At 55.5% G+C, this 27,208-nt stretch overlaps 1 protein-coding gene across 12 annotated transcripts in view; it reads left to right on the top strand.

The window, feature by feature from the left end:
* Positions 1-27,208, top strand: part of IGSF9B (immunoglobulin superfamily member 9B) — a 49,621-nt gene that overhangs the window by 818 nt on the left and 21,595 nt on the right. For 3 of the 12 annotated variants that reach the window (XR_013522837.1, XR_004731115.3, XM_035265123.3), the window contains exons 1-13: positions 8,072-8,820; positions 9,912-10,109; positions 11,769-11,915; positions 17,098-17,249; positions 17,561-17,678; positions 18,854-18,995; positions 19,285-19,430; positions 22,032-22,174; positions 22,473-22,613; positions 22,699-22,815; positions 23,061-23,211; positions 24,378-24,501; positions 27,026-27,201. Coding sequence is in view for 7 of the 12 variants with exons in the window: in XM_035265123.3 (XP_035121014.2) it covers positions 8,490-8,820; positions 9,912-10,109; positions 11,769-11,915; positions 17,098-17,249; positions 17,561-17,678; positions 18,854-18,995; positions 19,285-19,430; positions 22,032-22,174; positions 22,473-22,613; positions 22,699-22,815; positions 23,061-23,211; positions 24,378-24,501; positions 27,026-27,201 (2,086 nt within the window). In the remaining 5 variants the exon portion in view is untranslated. Of the gene's footprint in view, positions 1-3,946; positions 4,181-8,071; positions 8,821-9,911; positions 10,110-11,768; positions 11,916-15,646; positions 15,688-17,097; positions 17,250-17,560; positions 17,679-18,853; positions 18,996-19,284; positions 19,431-22,031; positions 22,175-22,472; positions 22,614-22,698; positions 22,816-23,060; positions 23,212-24,377; positions 24,502-27,025; positions 27,202-27,208 lie in introns of those variants that run through there. The other 9 variants (XR_013522838.1, XM_035265124.3, XR_013522839.1 and 6 more) reach the window with 6 other exon arrangements.

The raw sequence follows: 27,208 nt of genomic DNA, 5'->3' as shown, positions 1-27,208 counted from the left end.
TACACATCTTGGCAGCTGGAGGTCCGAGTCCCCTTGCAGGGGCGCCGCGTGAGAGGAGGAGGATTGATGAGGCTGGCTTCGAGCAGTGTCCGCTTTTGGCTGGACCCCGCAGGCGCCCGCGCCTCTCTGAGCAGCACCTGCCAGGCAAAAGTTCCCCGGGAGCGCGCCGCAGCCGCGCGGGCCCCACGCTGCCCTCCCCGGCTGCGAGGCAGAGCTGGCTGGGGGCGGGGGGAGGGGAGGGGGTCCCTACGCTGTGAATCCGAGCGGAGGGGGGATTTTTCTCTTTCCCGGTTCTGAGCTGGGGGAGACGCAAGGGGGAAGCCACCGAGTTGGGTGATGCGTGCGTGAGCGCTCGGCTTTTGCTTTGGAGATGAGCTGAGCGACCTGCAAGCCTCTGGGTGGCACCCCTGGCTCTCGGCCCTTGTATGGAAGTCGGAGCGGAGCCTGGTGGGTGCCAGGACTGTGAGCTCAGGGCTGTCAGCCCACAGACACGACCTGGCTGCGGGCAAGTTCACCAAGCCGGAGGAGATGGCGGCGGGAGAGAATCCACCGTGGGTGGGAGTCAGCAGGCAGGACCCGCCGACGGAGTACCCTCTCCCATCAGCGCGGGGCACCGGGTGGACTGGAAACGCCTCTCACGGGGTTCTCTTGTCACCGGTCTGTGGAGCGGGTAGTGCTTCAAGAAACTTTCTGGAATGGAATGAATATGTAGCCTCTGCTTGGGGTAGGGGGTGATGGTGTCTGAAAACAGAAACAGCGGAGGGCGAAGGGAAGGGTGATTTTATTAACTGACATGTTGGTCCGGGTCGTTTTAAAACTCTTCGTTTGTCAGGTGGGAACACTGAGGCCAAGGTGGTGGCGGAAGCTTACTGAATGGGGGTGGATGTGAGGTGGTTCGGGCTGCGCTTGACAGTCTGCCTGAAGCCTCATCCTCTCCCCCATTTCCTCGTCGTCTTCCAATGCCCGCATCCTCCTCCCCTCCAGTTTTTGGTATGTTCCTGCTATGGGACTGTCCCTGAAAGCACAAAAGGATGAGCTGGGATCTTTGAATAGAAAAGAGACGCTGTAGAAAGGCTCTGAAATAGCCTCCAAACCCAAGTCAGGGTGGGGGGAATGGACTTCTTTGCAAGTTTAAACCCAGAATAAAGGAATATGAGTTCATACTGCAGCAACACACAGAATTGCAAGATAGAAGGAAGGGCTTCCCGAAATTGCAGGTTGCCGGGCATGAAGGTTATGCCTTCTTTCAGGGTGCAGAAGGGTCCTTCTGTCTGGAATGGCTGGACATGTACCTCTGTCTGGAAGCAGAGGGTGACCTTACTGGTCTTAGGGTCTTTTTTAGCCTCAAGTGCTCTGTGTGTGGTAGTTAAGGACCTATATCTAGAGCCATAAGACTGGATTCAAATGCTGGCTCTGCCACCTGCTGACCCTGTGACCTTGGGCAAATTCTCAGCCTCTCTAAATGTCACTTGCCTCAATAGAAAGTATGCTAACAGTATGTGCTTTTAGGATTTTTAGGTTAGCATGAGTGCTATAAGGAAACAAACAACTACCTGGTAAATAGTATGTCCTCAGTAAACATTAACATTATTATTGAATGTCCCTGGGATTTCAGGATCCTCCTAAGTTTCTTTCCCTTGGGAAAAGGGAGCTGGGAATGTGTTGCGGGGAAGTTTGAAAGGCTACCAGTGCCAGGAAGTAAGACCCCTTTCTGGGCTGACCTTTTCTGGGCAGAACCTCTTGTACCTGACATCCCAGGGACACGTGTGCAGACCTCAAAGCTGCTCGGAAGTCCTTTGCAAGGTCTCCAAAACTGAAATGTTGTCAGTGGACAGAGGTTTATGGAAGGACACAGCCCGGGAGGTGGGGGCTCCCAGCATGCAGCCTCTGGAGGGAGAGGGTGGGCGCCCGCTCAAGTGAGCAGCACCAGCCGGTGTTCAGATGCTGGTGAGGCTCCCTGTGAGGGCTCAGCTCTTCCCTGACTGGCAGAGGTGACTTCTGGGGAAATCCCTCAGCAGGAGGGACTTTGAGATGCTACTCTTAGGATTTGGCCATAGCAGGGGCTGCTCCTGCAGAGGGGCAAAAGGGATGGTACTATGTTGGGACTCCACTCTAACAGCCCTTGGGTGCGGGACAGAGGTTGGAATGGGCTCCTCCTTTTGACTTTGAATGTGTGTGTCTGGGAGGTGATGAAGGTCAGTGAACAGGTTGGGGGAGTATGGAGAAGAGAGGGGCTGGAGTGGTACCCAGAACCTGGAAGACAGTGATTGGTGTAGACTCAGTATCTCAGACAGCTGCTGAGCCAGCCCCGGGGAGTTCCCACTCTGTGGGAGGACCCTGGGCCGTGCTTAGCTGACTGTGGACCTTGGATAGGGGAAGGAAGTCTGGGACTTTACTCCCACGGCTGCCTCCTCTGTCTGCCAGATTCCGTGGTTGCATTATGCCTGACTACAGTGTCCCCAAATACAGTGGGGTTCTGACTCAGATCCTGCTGGTAGTTGAACCACTGCCCTCTAGTCTCTACCTGGCCTTGACCTATGCTTTTTCCTTTTGGTAATGAAGATGGGAGGGTGGAAGGTTTGGACCCAGAGGTTGCTGTCAAGACCCTGTGGTGAGCCTGTCAGCAGAGAAGGACTTAACTCAGAAAGTGGTCAGTGGGTGGATTTGCGTGTGTGTCCTTAACACACACACACTGGGGACAGGAGTGTATCTGGCAGTATGTGCCCTGGGGAAGGCTGGGGAGTTGGGGGCTTGGCTGAGGGGCAGGGGCAAAATCAGCTTTTAGCTGCGGGCCTGTGGCTCAGCATGTGCTGGTCTTGGAGTTGCAGAGTCCCAGACCTGGAGTGGTTTTGCGTTTATGGCTCTGAAACAGAAAGCTGGGATCTGGTTACAAAGCAGCAGAGGCTGCCTCGCTGAAGATTCTGAGCCCCATCATCTCTCTGGCCCTCACTCCAACCTCCTGTGCCTTTGCCCTCTCCCCAGCCTGGGAGCCGGTTCCCGGGGCCTGGCAGGCTGTGTCTTCCTCCTTGGCTCTCTCTTCCTCAGCCCTGCTGGGTGCTCCCTCCTGTCCCCACAGCCTTTCTATTTGCTGAGCCAAGATGTGGGTGGCGGTGGGAGATAAGGTCCAAAGAGGGCTGGGCCTGAGATTTAAGGTAGCTCACTTCTCCATATCCTGTGGCTTTCTCAGGCTGGGGTGCAGGGTGCTCAGGGAGCCGTCCCCTTCCACCTGCTTCCTCGAACAGGTTAAGCAGCTTGTTTCACACAGAGTGGATCTGAATGGTCAAAGAGCTGCAACTGCTGAGAGCTTCCAGCTGTCCAGAAGTGTGTGTGTGTGTGTGTGTGTGTGTGTGTGTATACACACATCTTCCTATAGGTGTGTACATATGTGTATGCTGCATGTGTGCATATATGTGCCCCTTTATGTATATGCATTGTGTATGTGTGCACACCTGTATGTGTGGACACGTGCCCATACCTGTGCATGTCCATGCATGTATGCCTGTGTGCACATACATGTGCAGCCTATATGTGTACAAGCCCACAAGTGCTTGAGTGCCTGTGTGTTTGTGTGCACATGCGTGGAATGTGACAGGGTGGTGAAGTTAGTGTGCAGGCATGAGATGGGGGCCACTCCTCTCCCCACTGCAGCCTGAGAGCGTAGAGACCCTTGGAGCCAATTCCTTGCCTTCCTTTCCCCTCAAGCCGAGTCGCGGTACCCTCGGTGCTGGACTCCAGGCAGCCTAGAGGTTACGAGAGTGGCAGGCCCCAGCCCAGGGCCTGTCTGTCTCCCTGAGGGTGTGGCTGTGGTCTCAGTTGCTCACTCCAGAGGACTGTAGGGTTGGAGAGGCAGCTTATGCCCATCCCCCACAAGGCACTGCCCACGGGTGTGAGCCCAGTCTGCTGGAGGCAGCTGACCTATTTTTCTTGGGAATCTTCCTGCTTTTCTGTTCTCTCTTGCGTGAATAAGCAGGAGATGGGGCCTCCAAGAGGGCTCTGGAGAAAGGGTCCATGTGTGCCAGGGATGGGCTCCGGAGCCCCAGCTGGCCTGACTGTCCTTCTGAGAAGGCCCTGCTCAGCCTGGCCTTCTGTCCCCCGAGTCCCCTTGCCTCCCTTCTGGTTGTGTGTGCCCCTGAGATGGAATGGGGGCCAGTGACTTGCACACAGGCACAGACTGTACGAGGTGAGTCACTGTCTTCATTTTCTGGCTTCGGAGTAGGAATGTTGACGTTGCCTGGTGAGTAAACATGGGACTTCGGCTTCCCACGGACTTACCGCCTCTATCTGGCACCTTATCACGGAGCCCAGCCTCCTGGGGGCCGAACCCATGGCGCCCTCACTTTGCCAGGCTGCCTGCTGGCTGCAGGGCTGCATGCACCTGGGCCCTGAAAGTGCGGGGCAGGCCTCTGCCCAGGTGGGGAAAAGGGCTGTGGGGGTGTGGCTTTGCCTCTGCTGAGTAGCCATTAAAGGAGCAGAGCGGAGATTGAATTACTGACTTCCTTCCTGCCAGTGGCTCCTGGGGAAAGGGCTCTTGGAAATACAATCTAGCCGAGAGCAAATTAAGGTTGCTAATAGCATCCTGGCCTCACAGCTACTGGGGAGCCCAGCTGAGAAGGGTCAGGGCAGAGCAGCCCTTGCCGAAGGAAGGAACCTGCGGAGCCTGCTCCTCCCCAGTGCCTCTCTCTATCTCTCTCCCTAAGGAGCAGCTGGGTCTCCCTGACCCCTGGCTTCTGAACTGAACCAGAGAGGTTTGGTGATAAGAGGGGGCTGGGAGGGCCGTGAGGGTACGAAGGGGAGACCACCGAAGGGTGGACATGCTCTGAGGCACTGCTGGGTTAGGTGTGGGGGTCTTTCCTGAAGGCATAAGGGTGTCCGGAATGACCTGTACCTGCCTGTCAGCGTTTTGGGCCACGTCTCTCCCCTGCCTTGTCCTTTCTGGGTCTTCACTGTGCTCTGGGTCCCGCCTTCCTCCTGCGGTCCGCTGGGCGTGTGCCTCCCACTTTGTGAGAGCCCCGGCTCTGCCAGCTTCCTGGAATCTCCTGGAGCCTCCTGGCTTGTCAGGGAGGAGGGGCTGGGGGACTATTGGGGGCTGTGCCTTTTTTGGACTCAGCAGGGATTATTTTTAGGCTGGCAGATGGAGGTGGCGGTGGCTGTCGCTGGTATTATTAGACAACAGGCCTGTGGTTTGGAAGTCTGGTGCCCAGAGGAGGAGGAGGAGGAGGAGGAGGAGGAGGAGGCTGCAATAAGGACTTGTACTAATGAGCAACAGAGGCTGGTGCTCATTCTGTTCCCCCCTTTCCCAGCCACCAGCTAGACCCAGGTAGGGGTCCCAGACTCTCAGGCAGAAGGCCAGACTACCCAGAGCTGGTTGGAGTCCACCCAGCTGCCTTCTGAGACAGGCCCACCCTATGGCCTAGGCTTCAGGGTCTGGACTGTCAAAACCTGTCCCAAGTGTGGGTAGGAGTTGCTAACCTCTGGCTCAGGCCCTAAGAAAGGGAAAAGGGAGGGACAGTGGGTGAGAGGCCTTGGTTCCAGGGCCTGGGTTGGACCAGGATGCCCTCTGCCCCATCTGCTTTCTGAGAAGGAGGACAGGGATGCCATCCATGCATTGGGCACAGCTGGAACTGAGTAACTTTGGGTGAGCTGCACAGCTCCCTGTTTGCTCATTTTTCATCAGGAGATGGCAGTGCGTGTGTCAGGAGGCCGTTGCGGGCAGGGACTGAGATACCCTGCATTCCCAGCACAGAGCCTAGTGTGCAGCAGGCATTCACAGCATGTGAGGCTTACATGCCAGCTGATGCTCTCCTGGCCCTGCTCCTCACACCTTCCCCTGCACACCTTCCTCCGTATTTAGAGCAGTCCTGTTCTCAGGTACCGTCCTTCCCTATCCCTTCCTGGTGGAGGAGCTCCAGGTTGTGAGTGTTGGACAGGGGATGTGCCAGGCCCTGGATGCCTCATGGTTCTGCACAGGGGGTCCAATGGCAGCCCTGGACTCAGCCACCCCACTGGGTACCACCTGTCCCAGAAAGCAGGAGATATATACCCTGTGGGCTTCCCAAAAGGTCAGCCAGACCTCGGGGCGCTACCTCATCTTTTTTTGCCCTCCTACTTTCTCTTCCCTGCCACAACTGCTCCAAAGGGAGCTGGGCACACCCCTAAGATACAGATTTACTAGGCTCTGGGCACTGCTATTTCTGGCCTTGTCTAAAAGGAGTGTGAGACCTATGACACTGCGTGGTTGCTTTCCACTATGCCCACCCCTAACAGTGCCAGTTTTCCCCCTTTGAGGGAGGACCCTAGCCCCTCTGGGCTGCTGTGATGGGAGAGGGCTCAGCACACTCCAGCCTCCCCTTCCCCTCTTCCTCCTGGTCCTCGCCTTCCTCCTGACTCCCTTCAGCAGCCAGCCCCTCCCCCTTCCAGTCTCACTCTGTCTCCATCCAGGCTCTGGGGTGCTCTGACAGTGTTCAGGTGGCCTGAGCTCTCCTTCCCAGGGCTAGGCTCTGCGCCTGGCCCATCCTTCAGCTCTCCTCCCTTGTGGCTTTGCAGCTCTTCCACTCCTGGATGTGATTGTGTTTTCCCCCATATTTGGGCTTCTCTATCTCTCCTCCATCTTTCCTCTTTACTGCCAGCCTGATTACTTTTTTTCACGTTGAGCTTTTCTGGAGAGAGTGTGTTATTAGACATACTTTGGCTCAGAAACGATCAGGCTTAGGGAGAAGTGCTTGTGGGTGATGGAGTGAGAGAACATGCCGTGCGTGTGTGTGTGTGCGCGCGCGCGCGCATATGTGTGTGAAGGAGATGGCGGAAAACTGATAAATATTTTAGGATCCAGAAAAGCAAGAGGGTTTGGACTGAGTATGGAGGCCAGGACATGGGTGCCCACATCACTGCTCTATTTTGGGGAAGCTCCCTCTAATTTTTGTCTTACTTATCCTCTTTGGGGTGTGTTCTCTCTGCAGCTGCCTCTCCCTGGTTGAAAGAGTCTTTGGGAAAAGATGCCGGGAGGGGACTGCCTGCCTTGGGGGTAGGCCTTACGCTGGGTGCTCAGCACTTAGCCCAGGGACTGGCTGGGGCTGGGGCTGGGGTGGGAGCCCAGTGCTGGGGAAGGTGTGAAAAGGCTGCTTCATTGCTATGCGGTGAGAATGAGGCAGGCTAGGTGCAAATGAGCAGCCTCACAGCGGGAGCCAATGTCAAAGCCCACCCACCTCCTAGCATTGCCCCCTAGAGCCCTCCACCTGGAAGCTAGCTCACCAGAGGAAAACTTCACTGTTGGAGGCGCCTGCTGTCTCCCTAGGCCTCTGTTCCTCCTGCCTGGGCCCTAGGGCCAAAGCCCTGGGAAGGAACCACCTTCTACGGCCCACTCTGCCCTCCTCTAGGTAACCTGGCTCCTGGGAATAACTCCCTCCTCTTCCCCTAAGCTCCTGTAGTTTCTTATCTCCTCACTTCTTATCTCTGCAGACAGACAGACACACACACACACACACACACACACACACACACACACACGAGCACACATGCTGCTTCTCTAAGCTCATGGTGCCCATTATTCACCCATTCCTCTTGGTCCAGCATCTGCCTTTGTGCTCCTGGCTGCTGGGAGGTAGGCTCTCCTGCTGAGGGCCCCTGGGGCTGTGGGGGAGGCGGGGCTGCAGCCTGGCACTCTCCCCGCTTTCCCTGAGGGGCGGGGATGCGAACTTAGCCTGAAGCAAGGTTGGGGGTGGGGGAATTGGGAAACCTGCTGGGGCCTCAGGCAGGTGTGTGCAGTGCTCTGCTCTGCCCAAAAATACTCTGTGATCTTAGCTCTTTCTCTAGAAAACAGTGATGTCACCGGGAGCCAATCAGCTTCTGGAAAGGCTTGCCTCCTCCCTCTTCCGCAACTTGCAGGGGAGGGGGAGAGGGAGAATGAGACACACAGAGATGACATACAGACAGACATGGAGAGCCACAGACATGAAAGTACACACATGCAGAGACGGAGCCCTTGCATACAGAGAAGCAGGCAAAGCCCCTCCCCTTGCCTGAGCCAACTGACACACACACACACACACACACACTCACACACACACACGCTGGTAGATAGAAACAGGGAGAAAGATAGGCAGGTAGATAGTCACCCACATAGAGCAAGAGCTAGGGAGAAATAGAGACAGAGAAATACAGAGAGACATGGAGGAGGAGCAGGAGCCAGAGAGAGACGGACAGAGAAATGCAGAGATGGAGCCAGCAAGACAGACAGGCAGACAGACAGACAGACGGAGGAGCCAGAGAGAGAGAGACACACAGAGATCCAGAGACGGAGCCAGAGAGAGACAGACAGACACACACACACAGGAGCCAGCAAGACAGACAGAGATCCAGAGATGCAAAGAAGCCAGAGAGACATAGACACAGAAGTCAGATAGAGACAAATAAGAGAGACAGAAAGAGTGAGAGGGAGAGCCAGAGAGCCCACAGTGAGAGAGAGAGAGAGAACACACGCAGAGGAGCCTGGCATGTGTGTGCTTGTGCACAGACACAGAGAAGTGTCCAGACACAGACGTGAAGGGATGGAGACAGGAAGGTGCACACGCGGGTCCGAGATGCAGAGGGAGTCAGACCAAGGCACCAGAATGGGGAATGGCAGGGGCTGGTGCTGCCCTCCTCTGGGCATCCTTTCCTGCAGGAGGCCCAGCCAGCTCCCTGTCTTTGGGCTTTGGTACTGCAGCTGCTGTCCTAGGTGCTGCCTTGGAGAGTCGGATGCCTGGCCTGAGACCCGGAGGGTCTGGGGCTGGGGAAAGCTGTGGCCAATTGCAGGGGTGGCGGTAGTACCAAGGAATGAAGGAGGTGAGGCTTCCCCTCAGGCATCCCTTTCCCTAGGACGTAGCTGGACAAGGTGACCTTGTGGCCTCCCTGGCCCTGCCTGGCAGCAGAGCCTGGCTTGGGAGGAGGGCTGCATGCTCTGTTCGGGCCCAGGAGCGGGGCTGCAGTGCTTGGGGTGTGTGGCTCTTCCTCTCTGCAGCATCCTCTGGCTTGCGGTGGGGTAGAGGCGGGGTGGTCCTCCTGCTCGCTGCCTTGCCGGCCCCCTCTGTTGCCTGCCACTGTGGGTGTGCCCTATCCCACTGGTTTCGTTTTCCTCTGCCCAAGGTAGGGGCAGCCCTGGGGTCTCCCCAGCTGGTCTCCGTCCCCAGCATCCTGTTCTATTGGCGATGTCTGGAGCTTGGGCCCCTCCCACTGCCCCGTCTGTGGCAGGGCTGGCGAGAGCTGTGCTGGGAGGAGGGGCTGGAGAGGCTGGCTCGGCTTGTGGGGCTTTCCCTCTGGTGTTGCCATGAACAGCCTCGGCTGAGCTTGTTAGGGATTTCCCTGATCCAGCATGGAGTACCCTTGTTTTGTGCCGTGCACATCAGGCTAAGCTGGGGGTGGGGTGGAGGAGGAAGGCTGGCTCTGTCTTTCCCACCAGGCTGTAGTGGGAAGTGTCCTGGTGCAGAAAGAATGTTCCGTGTGCACAGGTGGCCACAGCTGGGCAGTGCTGTGGGCCTCCAGAGGGGGCGGAGGCCCCTCACCTCCATGTCCTCGACTCCTTATAATTCTTGGGGCCGGATGCCAGCAGCGGGTAGGGCTGGATGACGCCTGCTGCTCTTTGAGACTGGGGAGGGAAGGTCTGGCATGTAGGACTGAAGAGAATGGCTTCTCTCCCCTTTCCTTCGCCATTCCTTTTCCCCAAGTTATGGCTGCTTGGGGGCCCCAGGACAGAGGGAGGTATGAGCAGCAAGGTGGAGAGAGATGGAGGGCGTGTGTGGAGCCCTCCTGGGAGGGCCAGGTAGCCCATGGAGGGTGGCTGGTCAGAGGTGGGGCAACCTTGTGCACAGGCATGGGGCTGCTGAGGCAGGATCTCTTTGTCACCTTTTTTCTGTGTCCAACCTGGCTGTCCCCATCAGGCGCCCACGGCCTGCGAGAGGAGCCCGAATTTGTGACAGCAAGAGCTGGTGAGGCCGTGGTCCTGAGATGCGACGTGATCCACCCAGTGACGGGACAGCCCCCACCCTATGTTGTAGAGTGGTTCAAGTTTGGGGTCCCCATCCCTATCTTCATCAAGTTTGGCTACTACCCCCCGCACGTGGACCCTGAGTATGCAGGTAAGGTCTGGGCGCCTGGCTTCCGACGCCCTCCCCATCTGGAGTCAGCTCCTCTGCGGTTCCCCTCTGGGCCCTGACTTTTCCTGACCACTCTTTATCTCTGTTTCCCAGTCTCTGAGTGGTTCTCCCATCCCTTGTCCTCTGGTAGGTTTTAATTAAGCGGTGGGAGGAGAGGGAAGCGGAGGTGCTGCAGGGGAAAGCCTTCTAAACAGTACCGCCTGGGGTGTGAGAGGGCCGGGAGCCACGGGGGAAGCTAGAGAGGCATGGGTGGGAGAGTGGGATGGAGAGGACAACAGGCCGAGTCAGGCAGCCCTGGGCCAGGGTGGCTTGCCCTGCTGGTGGCACCCACCCCTTCCCACTTGGCTCTGAAGTCAGTGTGCCTTCCCATCCTGAGTGTACAGATGAATCTCCAGCCTCCCACCATTTGCGGGTGCCTGGTCTCTGCCTCCTCTGCCATGCTGTCCTCTCCTTCTCCTGGCCCTGTCTGTGTCCTCGTGACTCATGCCACTGCCTGCCTCCCAGCCCTCGGGAGAGGAGGGCGTGGGTGTGTGTGCGTGTGTGTGCGTGTCATTGAGTGAGAGTGTGTTGGGGTTGAAAGGAAGGGAGGAAGCAGGCAGGGCACTGCCTTCACTTTCATCTTTGCTGGTGGCTTCTGAGGTCTGCCCTGCCTTTCTCAGAATGCTTCCGTCTCTGTCTGTCTTTTGCTCCTGTGTCTATGTCTCATGTTCTCTTTTTGACCAGGGTTGGCTTTGAGAGTCTAGTTTTTAGGCAGGTTGCCAGTGTCAGGACAAGGAGGAGAGCAGAGGTGCTGTGCTGTTGTCTGGGGTGAGGGGTGAGCTAAGAGTGGGGTTGGTGGCCAACCCCATGGGCTGCTCCACCCTGCTGGTATCATGGAAGGGGCTTCTGCACCTCCAGCCTCCTCATTGCCACAAGTGAGACACAGATGGCACCCTACTGGGGTGGGGATTGGAGTTGAGGAAGGGTGGCTCTGGGTTGCTTGCTCTGATTGCCAATCCTTTCCTTGTTCTTGGATTTCTGGGCCCTTCTGCCCTTAGCTTCTTGGGTCAATGGGCTTTGGTAAGATAAATAGTCTCTCTGGCATTGACAGCAGGACCGGGAGGGGACCCTAGCATCCTGGTCCCCAGCCTGCCTTCCCTCTGCCCTAAAGAGGTAAGCTGGGTGAGCCAGTCCTGGGCACCCTGCTGGGATAGGGATATTGCTCAACCTGAATGGAGGTACTCCTGGGTTTGCTGGAGACCCCCCCCACCTTCTGTTGGTACTTCCTTTCTTTCTCTTTCCCTCTCTTTCATCTCTTCTCAGCTTTGTATCCATCATGCCTTACTTTTGTCCTAGGAGATCTCCAAAACAATGGGAGTAGTCTAAGGAACTGAGGCTTCTCTCAGTGCCAAGCGCATTGAATTGCCTTGCAGGCTGGGGCAGGGCCAGCTGGGGCAGGAGAGTGGCTCTGTGGCCAAGGTACTATGCCCTTTCCTCTGCCACCTGCTGTTGGTGTGGGTGCCAGCTGTTATTCCAGGGCCCTGCCATAGGGAATGGTATGAAGATTATGATGGGTCCTCTGTCTTTAGCTGGGGCAGGGGGTGGGGAGCTGCTGGCCTTCCCTGACGGTCTGTGGGGCATTTGTCTGCTGTCTTCCCCTAGGGCGGGCCAGTCTTCATGATAAAGCATCTCTGCGGCTGGAACAAGTTCGCTCTGAGGACCAGGGCTGGTACGAGTGCAAAGTGCTCATGCTGGACCAGCAGTATGATACCTTCCACAATGGCAGCTGGGTACACCTCACCATCAACGGTGAGTGAGGGCTCCTTCCGGGATGGGTCTACCTCACCATCAGTGGAGTAGCCCTGGAGGACCGACCCTAGGGCCTGCCCCAGAGGAAGCTCTTCTGAATGCGCCCTACCCCTTGCCCGCTCCTTGCTGCGGTGGTCCTGTAAGACATCAGCTCGCTCCTGCAGCACCCCTGCTACTGTCCTCCTGAAGCCTCTGCAGGCAGTGCAGGTACCCAGGAGCGGCAGCTGTCTGCATGCGTGGTGCTGTCAGAGTCCTTAGAGGGCCATGGGAAGCTGCTGCTTCAAACCAGGAAGGCTGAGGCTTTAAGGAGACAAAAGTTACTGAGGGTTTAAGGTCACTACTGGGATTATTTCCAGTGGAATTCCTGGGGTTCCAGAGTTAGTCTTTCTTTTTAGATTGATATTTTGGTTCTCTTTAACTGTGTTCATTTGAGTAGTATGTACCAAGGGTGTAGTGTGCAGCAGATGATGGATAAACACTGGCAGGAAGACCCGTACCCAGTCCTGCTCATGTGGGTTTACCAGCTGATAAAATGCAAGCATCCTGGGAAGAGTCACAGTTTAAATGGCCATCTGTTACTTACAGCTCAGGCTAAATGACTTGTGCTTGGTAAGATGCTTTTCAAGGGTCTGGGTAAGGGCAAGGAAGCCCTGAGAGCTTCAGAGCTCCAGGACTTGGCCTAGGCTGAGGGCCTGGGTCCCTAGTAGTGACAGCACTAGGGACTGGGTCCTCAGGGTTTCCCTGGAGGGAGAATCTCCTCTTTGTGTCCCTGAAAGGAGGTACTCTGGAGGAGCCAGAAGGCTGGAACCATGGAGAAATGATGAAGGAGAAGTGGTCCCCGTAATGGGAGGGGAGTGGATTTTAACAAACATTTTATTTCATTTTTTGGCCAAAAAAATTAACAACGTATCCTTTATTATTCTATTGATGACAAAAGTGTATCTAGCCACCACTGTATTGCAGATACTGTGCTACCTATTGACGCTTCAACAGCGTGGGTGCTGGGGTCCGCCATATACAGCTTAGGTCCTTCTGCTTTTGATGCTCGAGACCATAGATGCTGTGGTTAGAAGAGAGAAATCGATGTTCCTGTTTGGAAGCTTCTCTCAGTATTGATCCGCCCTGAAGGGTGGCTCTGTCTGCCCTGCCTAGTGGCTACTGGGCCAGACTTGTGTTTCTTTTGGGTCTGAGAACTTGTTCGGGGTCCTGAAAGAACAGAGGATGTTATGTTTTAGCAAGGTCATTGGCTTTGGGAAAAGAAACCGTAAAGCTGGTGTCGGTCCAGCCTGCCTAGCCCAGCCTTCCCTGTGGGAGGTAGCTGGCTCCTGTCAGTGAGTCCCAAGAGATTGATTGAAGCACATTTGAAATCTTGGGGGGATTGTTCTGACCACCTGGCAAGCTTTTGAGTCACCCCCTTTTGGTACCAGCTGTTGCATGAGCAGGGAATAGGAGCCCAAGCAAAGTGTAATTAGGAAGGCAAAACTGCCACTAAAATCTTGCTGCGATGAACAACAGGCTGAGGGTTCTGCATTGTTTCCCTTCTCTCCTGTGCTTTGTCCTGAACAGCGGGTGAAATCATTTCAGGGCACTGCCTCCATTCCTTTGCATCATCCTGGTTGGCAGTGTTCATTTCAGGAATTTGAGACACCAGGCATTCATTGGATGTGCATATGACTGGAAAGTCGAATCTCACTTGCAATTGTATGTTCTAGAGCGTATCTGTGTTAGTTTGCAAGAGTAGGAATTGGTTCTTTGGGAATTCCTAATTGCTTTGGGTGGGATAAGCATGGAGCAAGACCTTTAAAAGGCGAGGCTCATTTCATAAACGCACTGTGTATTAGCTGTGTGGCGCTGGGCAAGGTCACTTACCTGTCGGACCGCAGGTTCCTCAGTTACAAAAAGCAGTGCCTGTGATTTGCAGGGTTTGTTGTGAGGACCCAGTGAAATGTTGCAAGAGAAAGGATCTTGCACAGTAGCCTGGAGTGTTAATTACATGTGGGTAATTATGTGTGAGATGCCGGCCACCTTCCTTCTCCAGAGGGAAAAAACAAAGTCAGGTGAAAATTTAGTAGCAGGGCTATTAGGCTGGAAGATGCAAAGGACTTTGGTAGTCTTGTGAATCCACCAACAGTTGTCCATTCGAAACATATTTTTGGATGTCTACTCTGTGGCAGGCTCTGGGGATACAGCAGGATGCACGACTCTGTCCTGGGTCTTAAGGAGACTTCAAGAGACTGTCACATCCAGAGATGACTGCAGTATGACTTTGGGAGCACAAAGGAAGGAGAGCTTCTCTGAAGAAATGGCCTGTCTTCAGAGATCTGGCTAGGGAGGGGAGTTGGTCACACGCAGGTGGGAAGTCGGATAGGGTCCTCCAGGCAGAGTGGACAGGCATGCTTGGAAGCTCAGAGTGAGGAGAGCAGTGCATTCCGGGAACACGGGCAGGTTGTTCATAGGGAAGTGCTGGGTGGGAAGGCTGAGGATGGCGCACCATGTGCTCCAGGCTTGAGAACCAGGGCTGGTGCTAAAAGATGCTTTAACATAGTCGAGGCAGCTACCTGCGCACGGGCAGAACAGGACAGACCCTTCCGAGGTGAGAGATCTCCCTTCTCCTCTGCCCCCTTTCCTTCTTCCCAAGTTCTGAGGCTCCTTCCAGCATAAATGTTTCTGTTACTGAAGGAAGGAATCCAAGCACCAGCACTCCATTGCTTTCAAACTAGAATGTTTAATGTCAGCCGTTTTCTGACATGCATCACGTTTGGAAAATGAACAATTAGAATTACAGTGAACAATTAGAATTACAAATTGTCTCATTTTCCTTCTGTATTTTCTCTGAAGACCAGTTGGATGGAAATAGACCCATTATTTCTTTATCATATATAAAATACCCCAAAAGCCTGAGCCAAGTCTTCCTTTAGGTTGGTGAATTACATGGAAGAGAGGGCAGCCTATTTCTAACCTGCACTATTAATTATAGGGCACTTGTGAAAAAGAATTAAGCCTGGAAATGCAGCTGGCAAGCTAACATCTAATTCAGTAAATAATTGAGAGTCAAACTATTATTTTCCTGAAAACTAGAAATTGTTCAAAGTACTTTCCTGATTAGCACCTAAATAATAAAGTAATTATGCAATTAGTAAGTAATGTGTCACTTCAGGATGTAAATTTAATTTATTATCTTTTCTTTTAAGCTTGGCGCTGGAGGTTATAGAGGCAGTGTCCGTGTTAACCATATTTCAAGGGGCAGGCTAAGCAGGAAGGGTCTGTGTTGGAGATGAGCACACACTCTCAGTGGGAAGAGGCCTGCAAGTTGGGGTCCCAGAAGCCCTATACAAGGACTTCGAATGCCTTTTTGCCATTATTTTTAGTATTTTCTTAGACAGTGATGAGAATTGATTTTTTCAAGGACGCTCAAGGTGTGTGTGTTTGTGTGCGATGATGCGTGCTCCCTGTTCATTCAGTGGTCACCCTCCACGTGCCCCTGCCCCGCCCACACTGAGCTGCAGGCTTTGGGGATGGGGGATGAAAGTGGTCTTACCATGGTCTTCCTCTTAGGAGGTGTTTTGTGTTTGTGTTGGCGTTGGCATTCGTCTGCAGGTGTGTGTATGTGTGAGCACGACTCATTTGTTTGTTTCGTTCTTTCGTTCATTCAACAAACGTTTGCTGAGCCCTTGGCTACTGCATCCAGGAACTATGCTAAAAGCTGGGCATGTGGTGACCTACGCAAAAGGGGGCTGTTCTTAAGGAGCCACGATCTTAATAAAGGGGACAGGTAAGAAGGAGGTAAACACACAGAGAGACAGAGATTTGTAAGTGTCATGTGCTTTGAAGAAAATGAAACAGTGCGAGGGAGTAGAGAATGCTGGAAGTGCTATCTGAGATGGGATGGGCTGCCCGGATAAGGCAGCATTTTAGCAAAGACTTGCATGAACCAAATGAGTGAGATCGGGTGTGCATTTCTAGGCAGGGAGAGAGAGCAGCATAGGCAAAGGCCCTGAGGTCAGACGTTCTTGGCACATTTGAGGAAGACGAAGACAGCCAGTGTGGTTAGAGTGTGCTGGGAGGGCGATGAGGTTGGTGCTGCAGGCAGGACCAGACCCTATAGCAGCATTCTGCTTCTTAGGGCAGGGCTGTGTGGGGAGGAGGGACCTCTCTTAAAGCTTCCCATGAATGCCTGAGCGGCTGGCTCCTGAAGAGATGGTAGTGATGGTGGTGATACTGGCACTTTGTGCATTTCCCATGCTGCTTTTTACATGTTTATTCCTCACATCATTTCTGGAGGTGGGAGATTTAGGTAAGACCCAGAGAAGCTGAGTAACTTGTCAAGGGTACCGGAACTGCACGAACTTGGGTTCTGAGCTTCAGGTACCTTGAGATGAGCTCAGCTTGACCAGTGCCAGCCTACTGCTGTGGGCCTCAGGGCTGGAGTTCAGCACTTGGAGCCTCCTTGCCATTTCAGAAGACTGTGGGACTGACAGTCCAAGGGGTTAAGATTGACCGGATTGCTTCTACAAGCAGCTCAGGCAAATGGGACTGAGTCTGTTAAAAGCCGATTATCCAAACAGGATGGAGTTTTAATCAAATCTCCAATGCAAGGGGGAAGATGACCTGGCATAATCAGAAAACTGAAGAAGGGAGTGGTTCTCGGATGGGCTGTCCACCTTCATCCACAGAAACCAGAGAGGGAGGAAGTTGGATGCTTTTCTCTGCAGAATCTGGGAAAATGAGGCTCTGTGTAGCCTTGGCCTACACCTGTGCTAGGCCTTGGTGGGGCTCAGATGGCAAGTGTTCTGGAAATGTGGGGACCTGGCTGAGCTGGAGTTCAAGAAGGAGGAGCTCTGGGTGTCATGGGTCATCCTAAGGGGAAGGACTGGAGGATGGTAGAAGAGCCTGGGGAGCTGGGAGCACACAGTGTGCTGTAACGGCCCCCTGGAGTAGATGCTCAGTAAACATCAGTGAACTGGAATGAGCTACAGTACAGGATTTGTACCAGCCAGACTGGGTTTGGATGCAGGTCTCCCTGGTAACGTTGGTAGGCAGAAAGTTTTGCCCATCCCGACCTTCCTTCCTTTGTCCTTGGATTCCGCAGACCCACGGTGAGGGTGCTGTGTGGGGGAGGCACTGCTTGCAGGGCATCGACTTGGCTGAGGCGTGTCCTTCACCTTTGTGGTCTCCTTTGCAGCCCCTCCCACCTTTACAGAAACACCCCCCCAGTACATCGAGGCCAAGGAGGGTGGTAGTATCACCATGACCTGCACAGCTTTTGGGAACCCCAAGCCCATCGTCACCTGGCTCAAGGAGGGGATGCTCCTCGGTGCTAGTGGGAAATACCAGGTAAGTGTGGTTCTAGGTAGGGCCCCTGCAGTCTCTTTCCCCTTGTCCTCAGGGCAGCCCCTGACTGCAGGTGACCCCTGATGCTATGTGCACAAGCACAGAGGAGGCTGGAAAACTGTGGCCTGGCTCAGCTGCAGGCGTCTTTGTGTCACTGGTGGGAGGTGGGCAGGGGGGCACCTGGCCTTCGGTGTCCCCAGATGCGTGTCCCTGTGTTTACCTCCTTACGTGTTTCCAACTGCATCTTCCTGCTTGAAGGTAGCGGTGCTGGGTGTGAGCGTGGGTGCTGAGCTCTGTCTGTTTTGGGCCCCCAGGTGAGTGACGGCAGCCTGACAGTGACATCGGTCAGTCGGGAGGACAGAGGTGCTTACACCTGTCGAGCGTACAGCATTCAAGGGGAGGCTGTCCACACGACCCACCTGCTTGTCCAAGGTAGGAGCCACTTCCTCAACCTCTTTACCCCCGGGCTCCTGCAGGGATGTCCAGTCCGGCTGAGCTATGGAAGGATTTTCCCAGGGCTCAGTTGGGGCTGGTGGAGGTGTGGGCATCCATGAAGAGCCGTGTGGGGCTCCTGTGCGCCACCTGCAGTCCGGGTCAGAGCTCCCACGTGGGCTGCTTGGGAGAGGGCTGGGCCTGCAGGCTGTGGCCGGGCACCACATGGCGTGGCAGAGGAGCCCCTGCTGCATGGGTTTCTGGTTTCTCCTGATCAGATAGCATCTCTACCATGTCTCCGCCTCCCTGGGAGAGGAGACCTCCCTCGGGTCATCTATCCATTAGTGATGGCATCAATAAATAAAGATAGAAACTCAATCCAAGCCCCAGACATTTAAATAACACAGTGGGCATTTGGCAGAGCTGGGGTCTGTACAGTCAGCACGGGGAGATGCCAGTGTGCCCTGCCTGGAGCCCCAGAGTTCCCCAAGATGGGCCAGAAACTGCACAGGACAGGGCAGCATCTAGGTTGGGGGGTTTCCCCACTGTGCTGAGCTCGGCCTCCTGCTCGGCCTCCCCAGACCTGCCTCCTGGAGGAACTCTGGGGTTGGGCAGTTGGTGGCAGCTGCACGCTCCTCCTGCCTCTGAGTGCTGAGCAGCAGTCAGGGCTGGAGGTCCCTCAGGAGCCTGGATGGAAGCTGTTCCCTCTCAGGGGAGACTGGGCCACAGCTTTCCCCTCTGTTTGCACATCCAACACCAGGACTGCTGGACTTTCACCCTCTGCTTACGCCTAGGCGTCTGCACCCCCACCTGCCGTCTTTATTTCTGGCTGGGGAGTGGCACATAGACCTGACTCCTTGAGACTGGATTATTTCTTGCCCCAGATTTGAAGAGAGCTGCCTTTCTCCCTGCTGCGTCTCTGGCCAAGGCTCTGCTGGGAGAAGGCGGGCAGGAAGGTGGTGTGTGTGGTGGGTGGTCTGGGGAGCTAGGTGCGGGGGCAGGGGTGGTGGACAGGATGCCGGAGCACACATAGCATCTGGAAGCATCTGCATGACAGCTGTCCCCATCGCAGGGTTCAGGGCACCCCTTCCTGGGCACTGAGGGCTCCCAGGGGGCCTGGGTGCTGCTGCGATCCCTGATCAGGTGAGGTGGGATTTGTTCCCTGCTCTCCCCAGGGCCCCCTTTCATCGTCTCCCCTCCTGAGAACATCACCGTCAACATCTCCCAGGATGCTCTGCTCACCTGCCGGGCAGAGGCGTATCCAGGCAACCTCACCTACACCTGGTACTGGCAGGACGAGAACGTCTACTTTCAGAAGTGAGCACTGTGCTCTGACTTTCTCACTGGGGTCACCGCCCCAGCCCCCATGGGCAGGGCCCCTGAGAAGAAACTACACGGCAGGCTGCCCACAGCTCTGGGATCTGGGGGGGCGGGCGGTCTGGTCCGTGTGTCCCACATGCCAAGGCCAGGGTCTGCATGGAAGGGCCCTGGGAATGCCAGAGGCATGGGGTTTCCTTGCCACATCTGGGGCAGTGATGGTGACTATGTGTCTTCAGCAAGACCCCCTTCTGCCCGCCCAACCCCCTGTCTCTGTGCCGCTTTGCAGCGACCTGAAGCTGAGGGTGCGCATCCTAATCGACGGGACCCTTATCATCTTCCGGGTGAAGCCGGAGGACTCGGGGAAGTACACCTGTGTGCCCAGCAACAGCCTGGGGCGCTCCCCCTCCGCCTCGGCGTACCTGACGGTGCAGTGTAAGTAGGGGTGCAGGGGAGCCTGGGTGGTGGGGCCCCCAGAAGATTCTGGTATTAGCCAGACTGTAGGCTGGAGGGCAGCAAAGACCAAGCATCATTTGGGGGAATGTGGGTAGAGGAACAAATGAGGGAAGAAGGAGGATGGCTGGAGAGGAGGCTGAGGCCCTGGCCAGTCGGGGTGGACCAGCTCCTCCTTCGTTGGCCAGGCGTCACTGTTCAGTCAGTACATCTCATCAGCTCATTGCAGGCTGCACTCAGGAAGACACCCTTCGAGCAGTTCCTTCTGGATGGTGGTCCTCGGGCTGAAAGCTGCCTGCACCTCTGTGCCCAGAACCAGTCACTCTCTGGTGCCCTTTTCTCGGGTGTCTGATGGAGCATAGCCTAGGCCTATGTGGGGTTAGGTTTCTCCCAGCCTCACTCCCTGCCTTGCCACACCGCATCTGTGTTGGGGGTGATGTGATCCAGTTCCTGTGCTTGCTCCTTCTGGCTTCTGGGGCTTCTCTCCTTGGGTGGCTGGAGATCCAGACAGATGAGCTGCTCCTCACCCAGACATTTGAGGGCTTTTGTGCAAGCACCACTATTCAGCTTGCTGATCTTTAATACTGAGCAGCCAGTTGCTTTCCGGCCCCCTGGCAAGCTGAGACCTGAGACAGAGAAGGATGAGTAATGAGGAGTAATGTCCTCCTTTTGATTTGCGGACGGCCCTGTCACTCAGGCAACAAAGGCTGGCGTTGTTGCTGTAGACGACAGACTCTCCATCATTTGCCGGCTGGTGTGGGCGGATTGCTCACACCCAGTGACAGGGAGTGGCAGGGGTGAGAAGTGGAACAGTCTGGAGACAAGACTAGAGTCAGTGAATGAGCTGAGGACAAATGGAGAACGGCTGGTGGCCCCTGGAAGTGGAGCTGGTCTGCTGCTGCGCAGAGCTGGATGTGGACGTGTCCACCATTGGTCACGGTGGTGGAGCATGCTGCCCCTGCCGAGCCCCATTGGACCCTAACCTCGCAGTCTCACTGTTTCCTCTCTCTGGAGTGCATTGCCTCTCTGCTTCAGCTGTCAACCACTTAAAGGGCTTTTGGTGTGTTGTATTCCCAGGCCCAAGCTTTAGAGAGCTGTGAGGCCCAGGACAGCACATCTAGCTCCCCAGAGCTGCAGCGGGAAAAAGCAAGTCAAGAAGTTATTCATACGTGATTTAGGATGGGCCCAAGCTGTGCTGGGGTGGGGAAGAACTGCAGGAAGGAGAGACCCGGCCAACACAAAGGTGTGCCCCGTCCCTCCTCGCTGGACACAGTCTGTGCCACCTGGCAAGGAGGTGGCCATGGTGGGGCAGGAGGAGGCAACAGGTGGTGGCCTTTGGAAGACGAGCTGGCCAGGACGAAGGCTCCCACCTTGAGGCCATAGGCCATCTGTCTTTCTGGAGACATGTTTTGCTTTTCCCTGTTTCCCCGGTGCCAGCGTCACCACCCACTCCCCCTTGTCCTTTTTTACCTTCTCCTGCCTTCAAAGAAAATCCAGGGGGTTGAGATTTACAGGTGGGTGAGACAAGGATTTTTATTTCTGCTAAAAAGCAGTGTTCAGAGTATTTCCCATTCATAAATGCTTTGAAAACCTTGGAGGGGGAAAAAAACTCTACCATGCAAAAGTAGGAAGCTATGTCTAAATATATAACTCGGCCTGGTATTTATGTAATGCTGTTCTCTGAAGAGCTCAAAACGCTTAAAAGATACCAGCTCATTCATCCTCACTGCCTTCCTAGTTCTGGATCCTTCTCCTCTGTAGCCCTCAGGGGAAATAGGGGAGTACTGAGAGGAGGCGACTCAGCCTACACCACAAGAGGTGTGGGGTCCTTGTTGCTCCTCCTAGAGACGGCATCTGGCTCTGTCATCAAAGTTGGGGTGCAGTAGTGCTATCATGGCTCACTGTAGCCTCAAACTCTTAGGCTTAAGTGATCCTCCTGCTTTAACTTCCAGAATAGCTGGGACCACAAGTGTGTGCCACCACGCCCAGATAATGAAAATCTTTTCCTGGTAGATTTGGAGCCTTGCTGCCCAGGCTGGTCTTAAACTCCTGGCCTCGTGCAGCCCTCCTACCCCAGCCTCCCAAAGTGTGAGATTACAGGTGTGAGCCACTGCACCTGGCCTGATTCTGCATTTCAGCTGCACAATCAGATGGGGAAAAGTGATGCCAAGGAAGGCTGGATAGCTAGCAGAATGGGAGGAAACATTCCCCTCTTAAGGTTAAGCCTATGACGGTCTTCCTCTTGGCTCAGGATGTGGAAAGGGGAATTGCTTGCTGCTCGGGAGACGGATAAGGAACAGTTGGGAAAGGGTGTGGGCAGATGTTGGCTTTGAGGTTCGGGGTCTAGGAACTGAGGGAAATGGACATTGAGAGTCCTCGCCCAGCGGGTAAGGTCCATGGCAGAAGCATGGCAGCAGTGTTGAGGATTGGAGTGGGCTTGGACGTACGTGCCTTTCAGTGCCTCCAGACATTTCGAGCAGAAGTTCTGAGCACCTGGGCTGGTGCATGGGCGGCCTTCAGCCTGGATTCTCACCTGGCTTCCCTGTGTCTGTCTGCTCTCCCACCTGCGCTTCCCCTGTGCAGACCCAGCCCGTGTCCTCAACATGCCCCCTGTAATTTACGTGCCCGTGGGGATCCATGGCTACATCCGCTGCCCTGTGGACGCAGAACCACCGGCCACCGTGGTCAAGTGGAATAAGGACGGCCGTCCCCTGCAGGTTGAGAAGGTACTAGAGAGATGCATGTTGGGGGTCAGAGTGAGGGCTCCCCCCGGCGCTGTAATACCACCTTTGGGCTCTGGATTTCTGCCAGGACTCCTGGCCCCTTTCAAAAGCCCTGGGAAAACAGCTGCTTCCGTAGGGGTCTGTGGTCTCCTGGGGTCTGTGGGTGCCGTTCTCCCCAGGCTGGAGCTGCTGTGCCATCCCATGTGCTGTCTGGCCCAGCTGGGACCCAGCCTGGGAGAGCTGGCATGGAATGAGGAGTCTCTAACCAGTGTTTCCCCGTTCTGTCATCTGTGTCTGGCAGAACCTGGGTTGGACCCTGATGGAGGATGGCTCCATTCGAATTGAGGAGGCCACAGAGGAGGCTCTTGGCACTTATACCTGTGTGCCTTACAACACCCTGGGGACCATGGGCCAGTCTGCCCCTGCGAGGCTTGTCCTGAAGGTGAGGTCCCGGGGCTGTGATGGCTTCCATGAGCTGAGTACCTGGATCCCTGGTCTCATGAGGGTGCCTGTGCTTTCCTCCCCAGGACCCCCCATATTTCACGGTGCTACCAGGCTGGGAGTACAGGCAGGAGGCCGGCCGGGAGCTGCTTATCCCCTGCGCAGCCGCAGGGGACCCTTTTCCTGTCATCACGTGGAGAAAGGTACCTGGGCCCTGGAGCTCCTGGGGCCTTGGGGAGGTGTGAGGACTCAGTGAGCAGTTCTGTTCTGGACCTGCCCTGATCACACTAGATCCTAAGCAGTGAGCTGACCCTGAAGAGCAGCAGGCACTCAGGAGGAGGGGCAGCATGGGTGGGGGGCGGGGCTCAGGCATGTACTTCCCACCTGCTTTGGGCTTCTCACCCCTATTTCTGTTCCCACCCTCTTCCCTGCCCCTTGTTTGGCCAAGGTAGGGAAGCCCAGCAGAAGCAAGCACAGTGCCCTGCCCAGTGGGAGCCTGCAGTTCCGTGCCCTGAGTAAGGAGGACCACGGGGAGTGGGAATGTGTTGCCACCAACGTGGTCACGAGCATCACTGCCAGCACCCACCTCACCGTCATCGGTACGTGGCTGGCAGGCTGGGCCGGGTGGCGGGGCGAGAGCAGGCTGGCTGGGGGTGGGGTGCTGGATGCTGGGGGGGGTCCTTCCTAAGTCAGTCCAGCCCTGAACCCCGAGTCCAGCACATGCATCCCTGGCCTGTGGGCTCTGTCAGGGAAGGTCAGTGTGGCTCCTGTCCTCAAGGAGGTCTTTTGGGGACAGGTCTAATGTACCCAGCAGTCCACGTGAGAGAAAGAGGTGGCTGTGTGGCTGGCAGGGACTGTGGAGCCTTCGAGTTTAAGGGCCTAGGGGGAAGGCTGGAAGATGGAATGAGGGAGACAGGGGCTGTGCAGTATCTCAGATGAGGGCACAGAGCTGACAGCTGCAGGCCAGACCTGGTGCGCTGAGGCGGGCAGGAGGAAGTTACTGGTGTTCTGTGTCCAGGCGTTCCTGTTTCCAGTTGCTCAAGTTGTGTGTCCTGGGGCCTTTGCCTGTACCCTCAGCCTGTCCTTCTGGGTCCTGATGGTTATAATCATGGTCACAGCCAACACTTTTTGAGCCTTTGCCACCAGTTTTAGTTTCTGTTCCAAGGGTCTGCACAGCTTGTCCTGCACAGCTCTCGAGGTGCTAGCTGGGGTTTCCCTGGTGCATGTTCCTTCAAGCAGAGGTTGGTGTGGCCTGAACGCTTTCTCTGGCGTCATATCACTAAGAAGTGGTGGGTCCGGGATTCGAAGCCAGGATGAGGCTCCTGACTGCTGTGCTGTACAGGCCACATGCTGGCATTGGGGTAGAATGAAGCTGTCTCATGAGACCAGAGAACCTTACAGGAGGGGACTCTGTGGCAATGCCTACACCTTAGCAGGGAGTGTTTCTGTGCTGACCAGAGCAGCACAGGATTTGGGCCAGGACGAAGAGGGCTCTGGTTTCCCTTGGACCCGTTCCTGATGCTGTGTGATCTCCTAGTTGGACTAGACCGCACAGTGGGACAGGTTTCCTGCTCCAACCCCACTAACCAGTAGGGTCAGGGGAGTTGGCGCCTGACTGCTTCCCCTTGCCCCCATCCCTTCACTTGCAGTATTGTGCTCTGCTACCACGTGCTTCAGCCTCTCGGGTTCCCCACAGCGAGACGGTGGGTGCCCAGCCACGTGGTTGAGTTCTTTTCAGTCTGAGAGGTCCCCACTTGATCTCCAGGCACCAGCCCCCATGCCCCGGGCAGTGTCCGGGTCCAGGTCTCCATGACAACTGCCAACGTGTCCTGGGAACCAGGCTATGATGGAGGCTACGAGCAGACATTCTCAGTTTGGTACGGACCTCTGTGAGTCACCCCGGCATGCTTTGCTCTCTGCTTCTCCCCTCCCCCATCTGCCTGCAGGCCACCCTGGGTGGGGGGAGGTAGGAGAAGGCGGTGGTTCCTGGCCCGCCAGCCCTGCACATAGTGAAGTGGGTTGAGACAGTGACAGGTCCTTGTGGGTAACGGGAGGGGTCTGAAGGGATTCTGGGCACGGCTGTATCCCCGTGGCCTGAGTGGTCCAGGCTTCTCTGTGCCCTCTCCCTGCTGATCTGCTGCTTTGTTCTGCGTCCTGCTTCATCCTCTGGATTCCTCTGGAGTCTGGAAGAGACTTCTCCTCTTCAAGGGCTTTGTGAAATTGCCCAACCTGAAGTGTAGAGTCTAGTTTTTAGAACTTTAATTTTTCTTTTGTATTTTTACATTTGTAATTTTTGTAGGTACATAGTACATTTATATACAGGTATGGGGTACATGAGCTATTTTGATACAGGAATGCAATGCATAATAATTGCATTGGGTAAAGGGGTATCACCCCTCAAACATTGGTCCTTTGTCTTATAACAATCCAATTTTACTCATAGTGATTTAAGGATGTATGACACTTTGTTGTTGATTGTAATTCCCCATTGTGCCGGCAAACACCAGGTCTTACTTGTTCTTTCCCACTGTGTTTTCATGTGTTCACCCTCCCCACCTCCTGTAGTCTAGTTTTTATTCTGTCTCTTCCCCAGTGGCCACAGAAACTGGTGTGGAGAGGTGATGCTCACTTCCCAGCCCTGGGGTCAGCCCCAGCATTTTCTCTCTAGGATCATGTATTTCTCGATTGTTTTCATTCCTCTGTTGTCAGTTTAGCTGGATGCAGTGATTTGAGATCTTTGCATAAACCTTACAGTAGATAGAGATCTCAAAAATGTGCCAAGCGGGTGAGGGCCGGAGGCATAAAAAGGAGGAGATGGAAGCCTAGCTGACTCCTCCCATCCCCCACCACCCAGAGCTGCTCCTCCCCACACTCCTGTCCTGAGCCAAGAACAGCAGCTACTTGCCCTGTCCCCGGGATGACAACCTTGAGCCAGGAGGGTGAGCCCCTCAGTGACTTCTTTTAGGTCTGTCTTTCCAGCCAGGCTCAACTTGAGCCTGAGGAGGAGGAAAAGGCAGGTGCCTGGGGCAGCTCAGGAGGTTCAGGGAGACCCCTTAAGAAGTGAGGGGAGTTGAGAGGGGAACCTGCCCTGTCTCCCGTCATGGTGGTTCGGTGGCTGCTTCCCAGGTGGAGTGTCCTGGGGTCCTGATTCTGGATTGGAGAAGTGCACCTAGATGAGGGGAGTTTCAGCAGCTCATCTCCCATCCCCTGACTTTGTTCCTCCCGCAGCAGCGTGGGGCCCCTAACCAGCCTGCCCATGCTGCTCAGCGCCTTGGTGGCCAGGGAGGGAGGTCTGGCCTGGCCAGCCTGTCTTTGGAGATGCCTGGGTGGGAGGTCTGGGCATACAGTGGGAGCTTGGGCATAGATTGGGGCTCCCCTGCTGCTCGTGGCGCTGCTCCACGCTGCTGCTCATCTGCACTGCTTTTCCACATCTGGCTCGCTGCTTTGTTGCCTGGGGTGGGGAAGGGCGGGGCCGAGGTTGGGGAGGTCTCCTTTCCTTCTGCCTGCCTTTAACTCCGTGGACTGATTCCAACGTTTGGCACCGGCTTCGTTTTGTTTTGCTTTCCGCTGCCTCAGCTCACCCTCCTGGGTGTGCATGGTAGTGAGCTTGGAGCCCTGGGCACCCACCAGGCTACAGCTCAGGGCTGCAAGGAGTAGGCCCATCCTGTAGGACCATGTCTCCTCCCTGTGGTGATGTGGCAGCACTGCACCCATAGCCCGCCGGCTTTGCTGGGAGTTGGGGGCCTGTGAACAAGAGAAAGCCCTTTGCCCTGTCTTCCTGCTCTCCATGCACAGTGTGACCTTCGAGATTGTGACTTCCAACCCTTATGGCCTTAGGGATCCTGCCCTTGCCACCTGGTCATTATGGTCTTATAACCTGGCCATCTCAGTTGACTCAAGTCTGATACATTATTGTTGATGTAATCCCCTGTTGTGCTGGCAATTGGATGAATGAGCCCTGTGGGGGACCCGAGGCCCTGCTTTGGCTGTCCCTGGGGGTATGTGCAGCCAGATCCCCTGGGCTCCTTCCCTTGTCCCGCCACTGTTGAGCTGCTTATCCCCATAACCCAGTGTCCTTACTCTCCCAAGGCAGAGCTCGCTCTTAGGGTTGTGACCAGGGTGGGATTCTCCCACAATGCAGCTGGTAATTAATTTGACCAGTGTCCTGAGCATGACTTGTACCTTAAGGCCCCTTCGATAGAGAAGGTGCTAGCTGTAGTTGGTGACCCAGCATCAGGAGGATTGGCACAGCCAAAGCTGGGCCACCCTGGGCCATGCCCTCTTCTTGCCCTTGAACCTGGGAACGCCAGGCCCACCAGTGCCTTCTCCCTGAGCACCCTGCATGCATCCTATTCTCTCCATCGTAACCCACCCCGCCCCTCGTCCCCTATCCTCTCTCTCTCTTTTGGCCAGGATGAAGCGGGCACAGTTTGGGCCCCATGACTGGCTGTCCTTGCCAGTGCCGCTGGGACCCAGCTGGCTGCTAGTGGACACCCTGGAGCCTGAGACAGTGTACCAGTTCAGCGTCCTGGCCCAGAACAAGCTGGGAACCAGCGCCTTCAGTGAGGTGGTCACTGTGAGCACTTTAGGTAAGGG

This window comes from Callithrix jacchus, chromosome 10 (genome assembly GCF_049354715.1).
Source record: "Callithrix jacchus isolate 240 chromosome 10, calJac240_pri, whole genome shotgun sequence".
NCBI lineage: Eukaryota > Metazoa > Chordata > Mammalia > Primates > Cebidae > Callithrix > Callithrix jacchus.
This window is presented reverse-complemented; position numbering and strand designations above follow the sequence as displayed.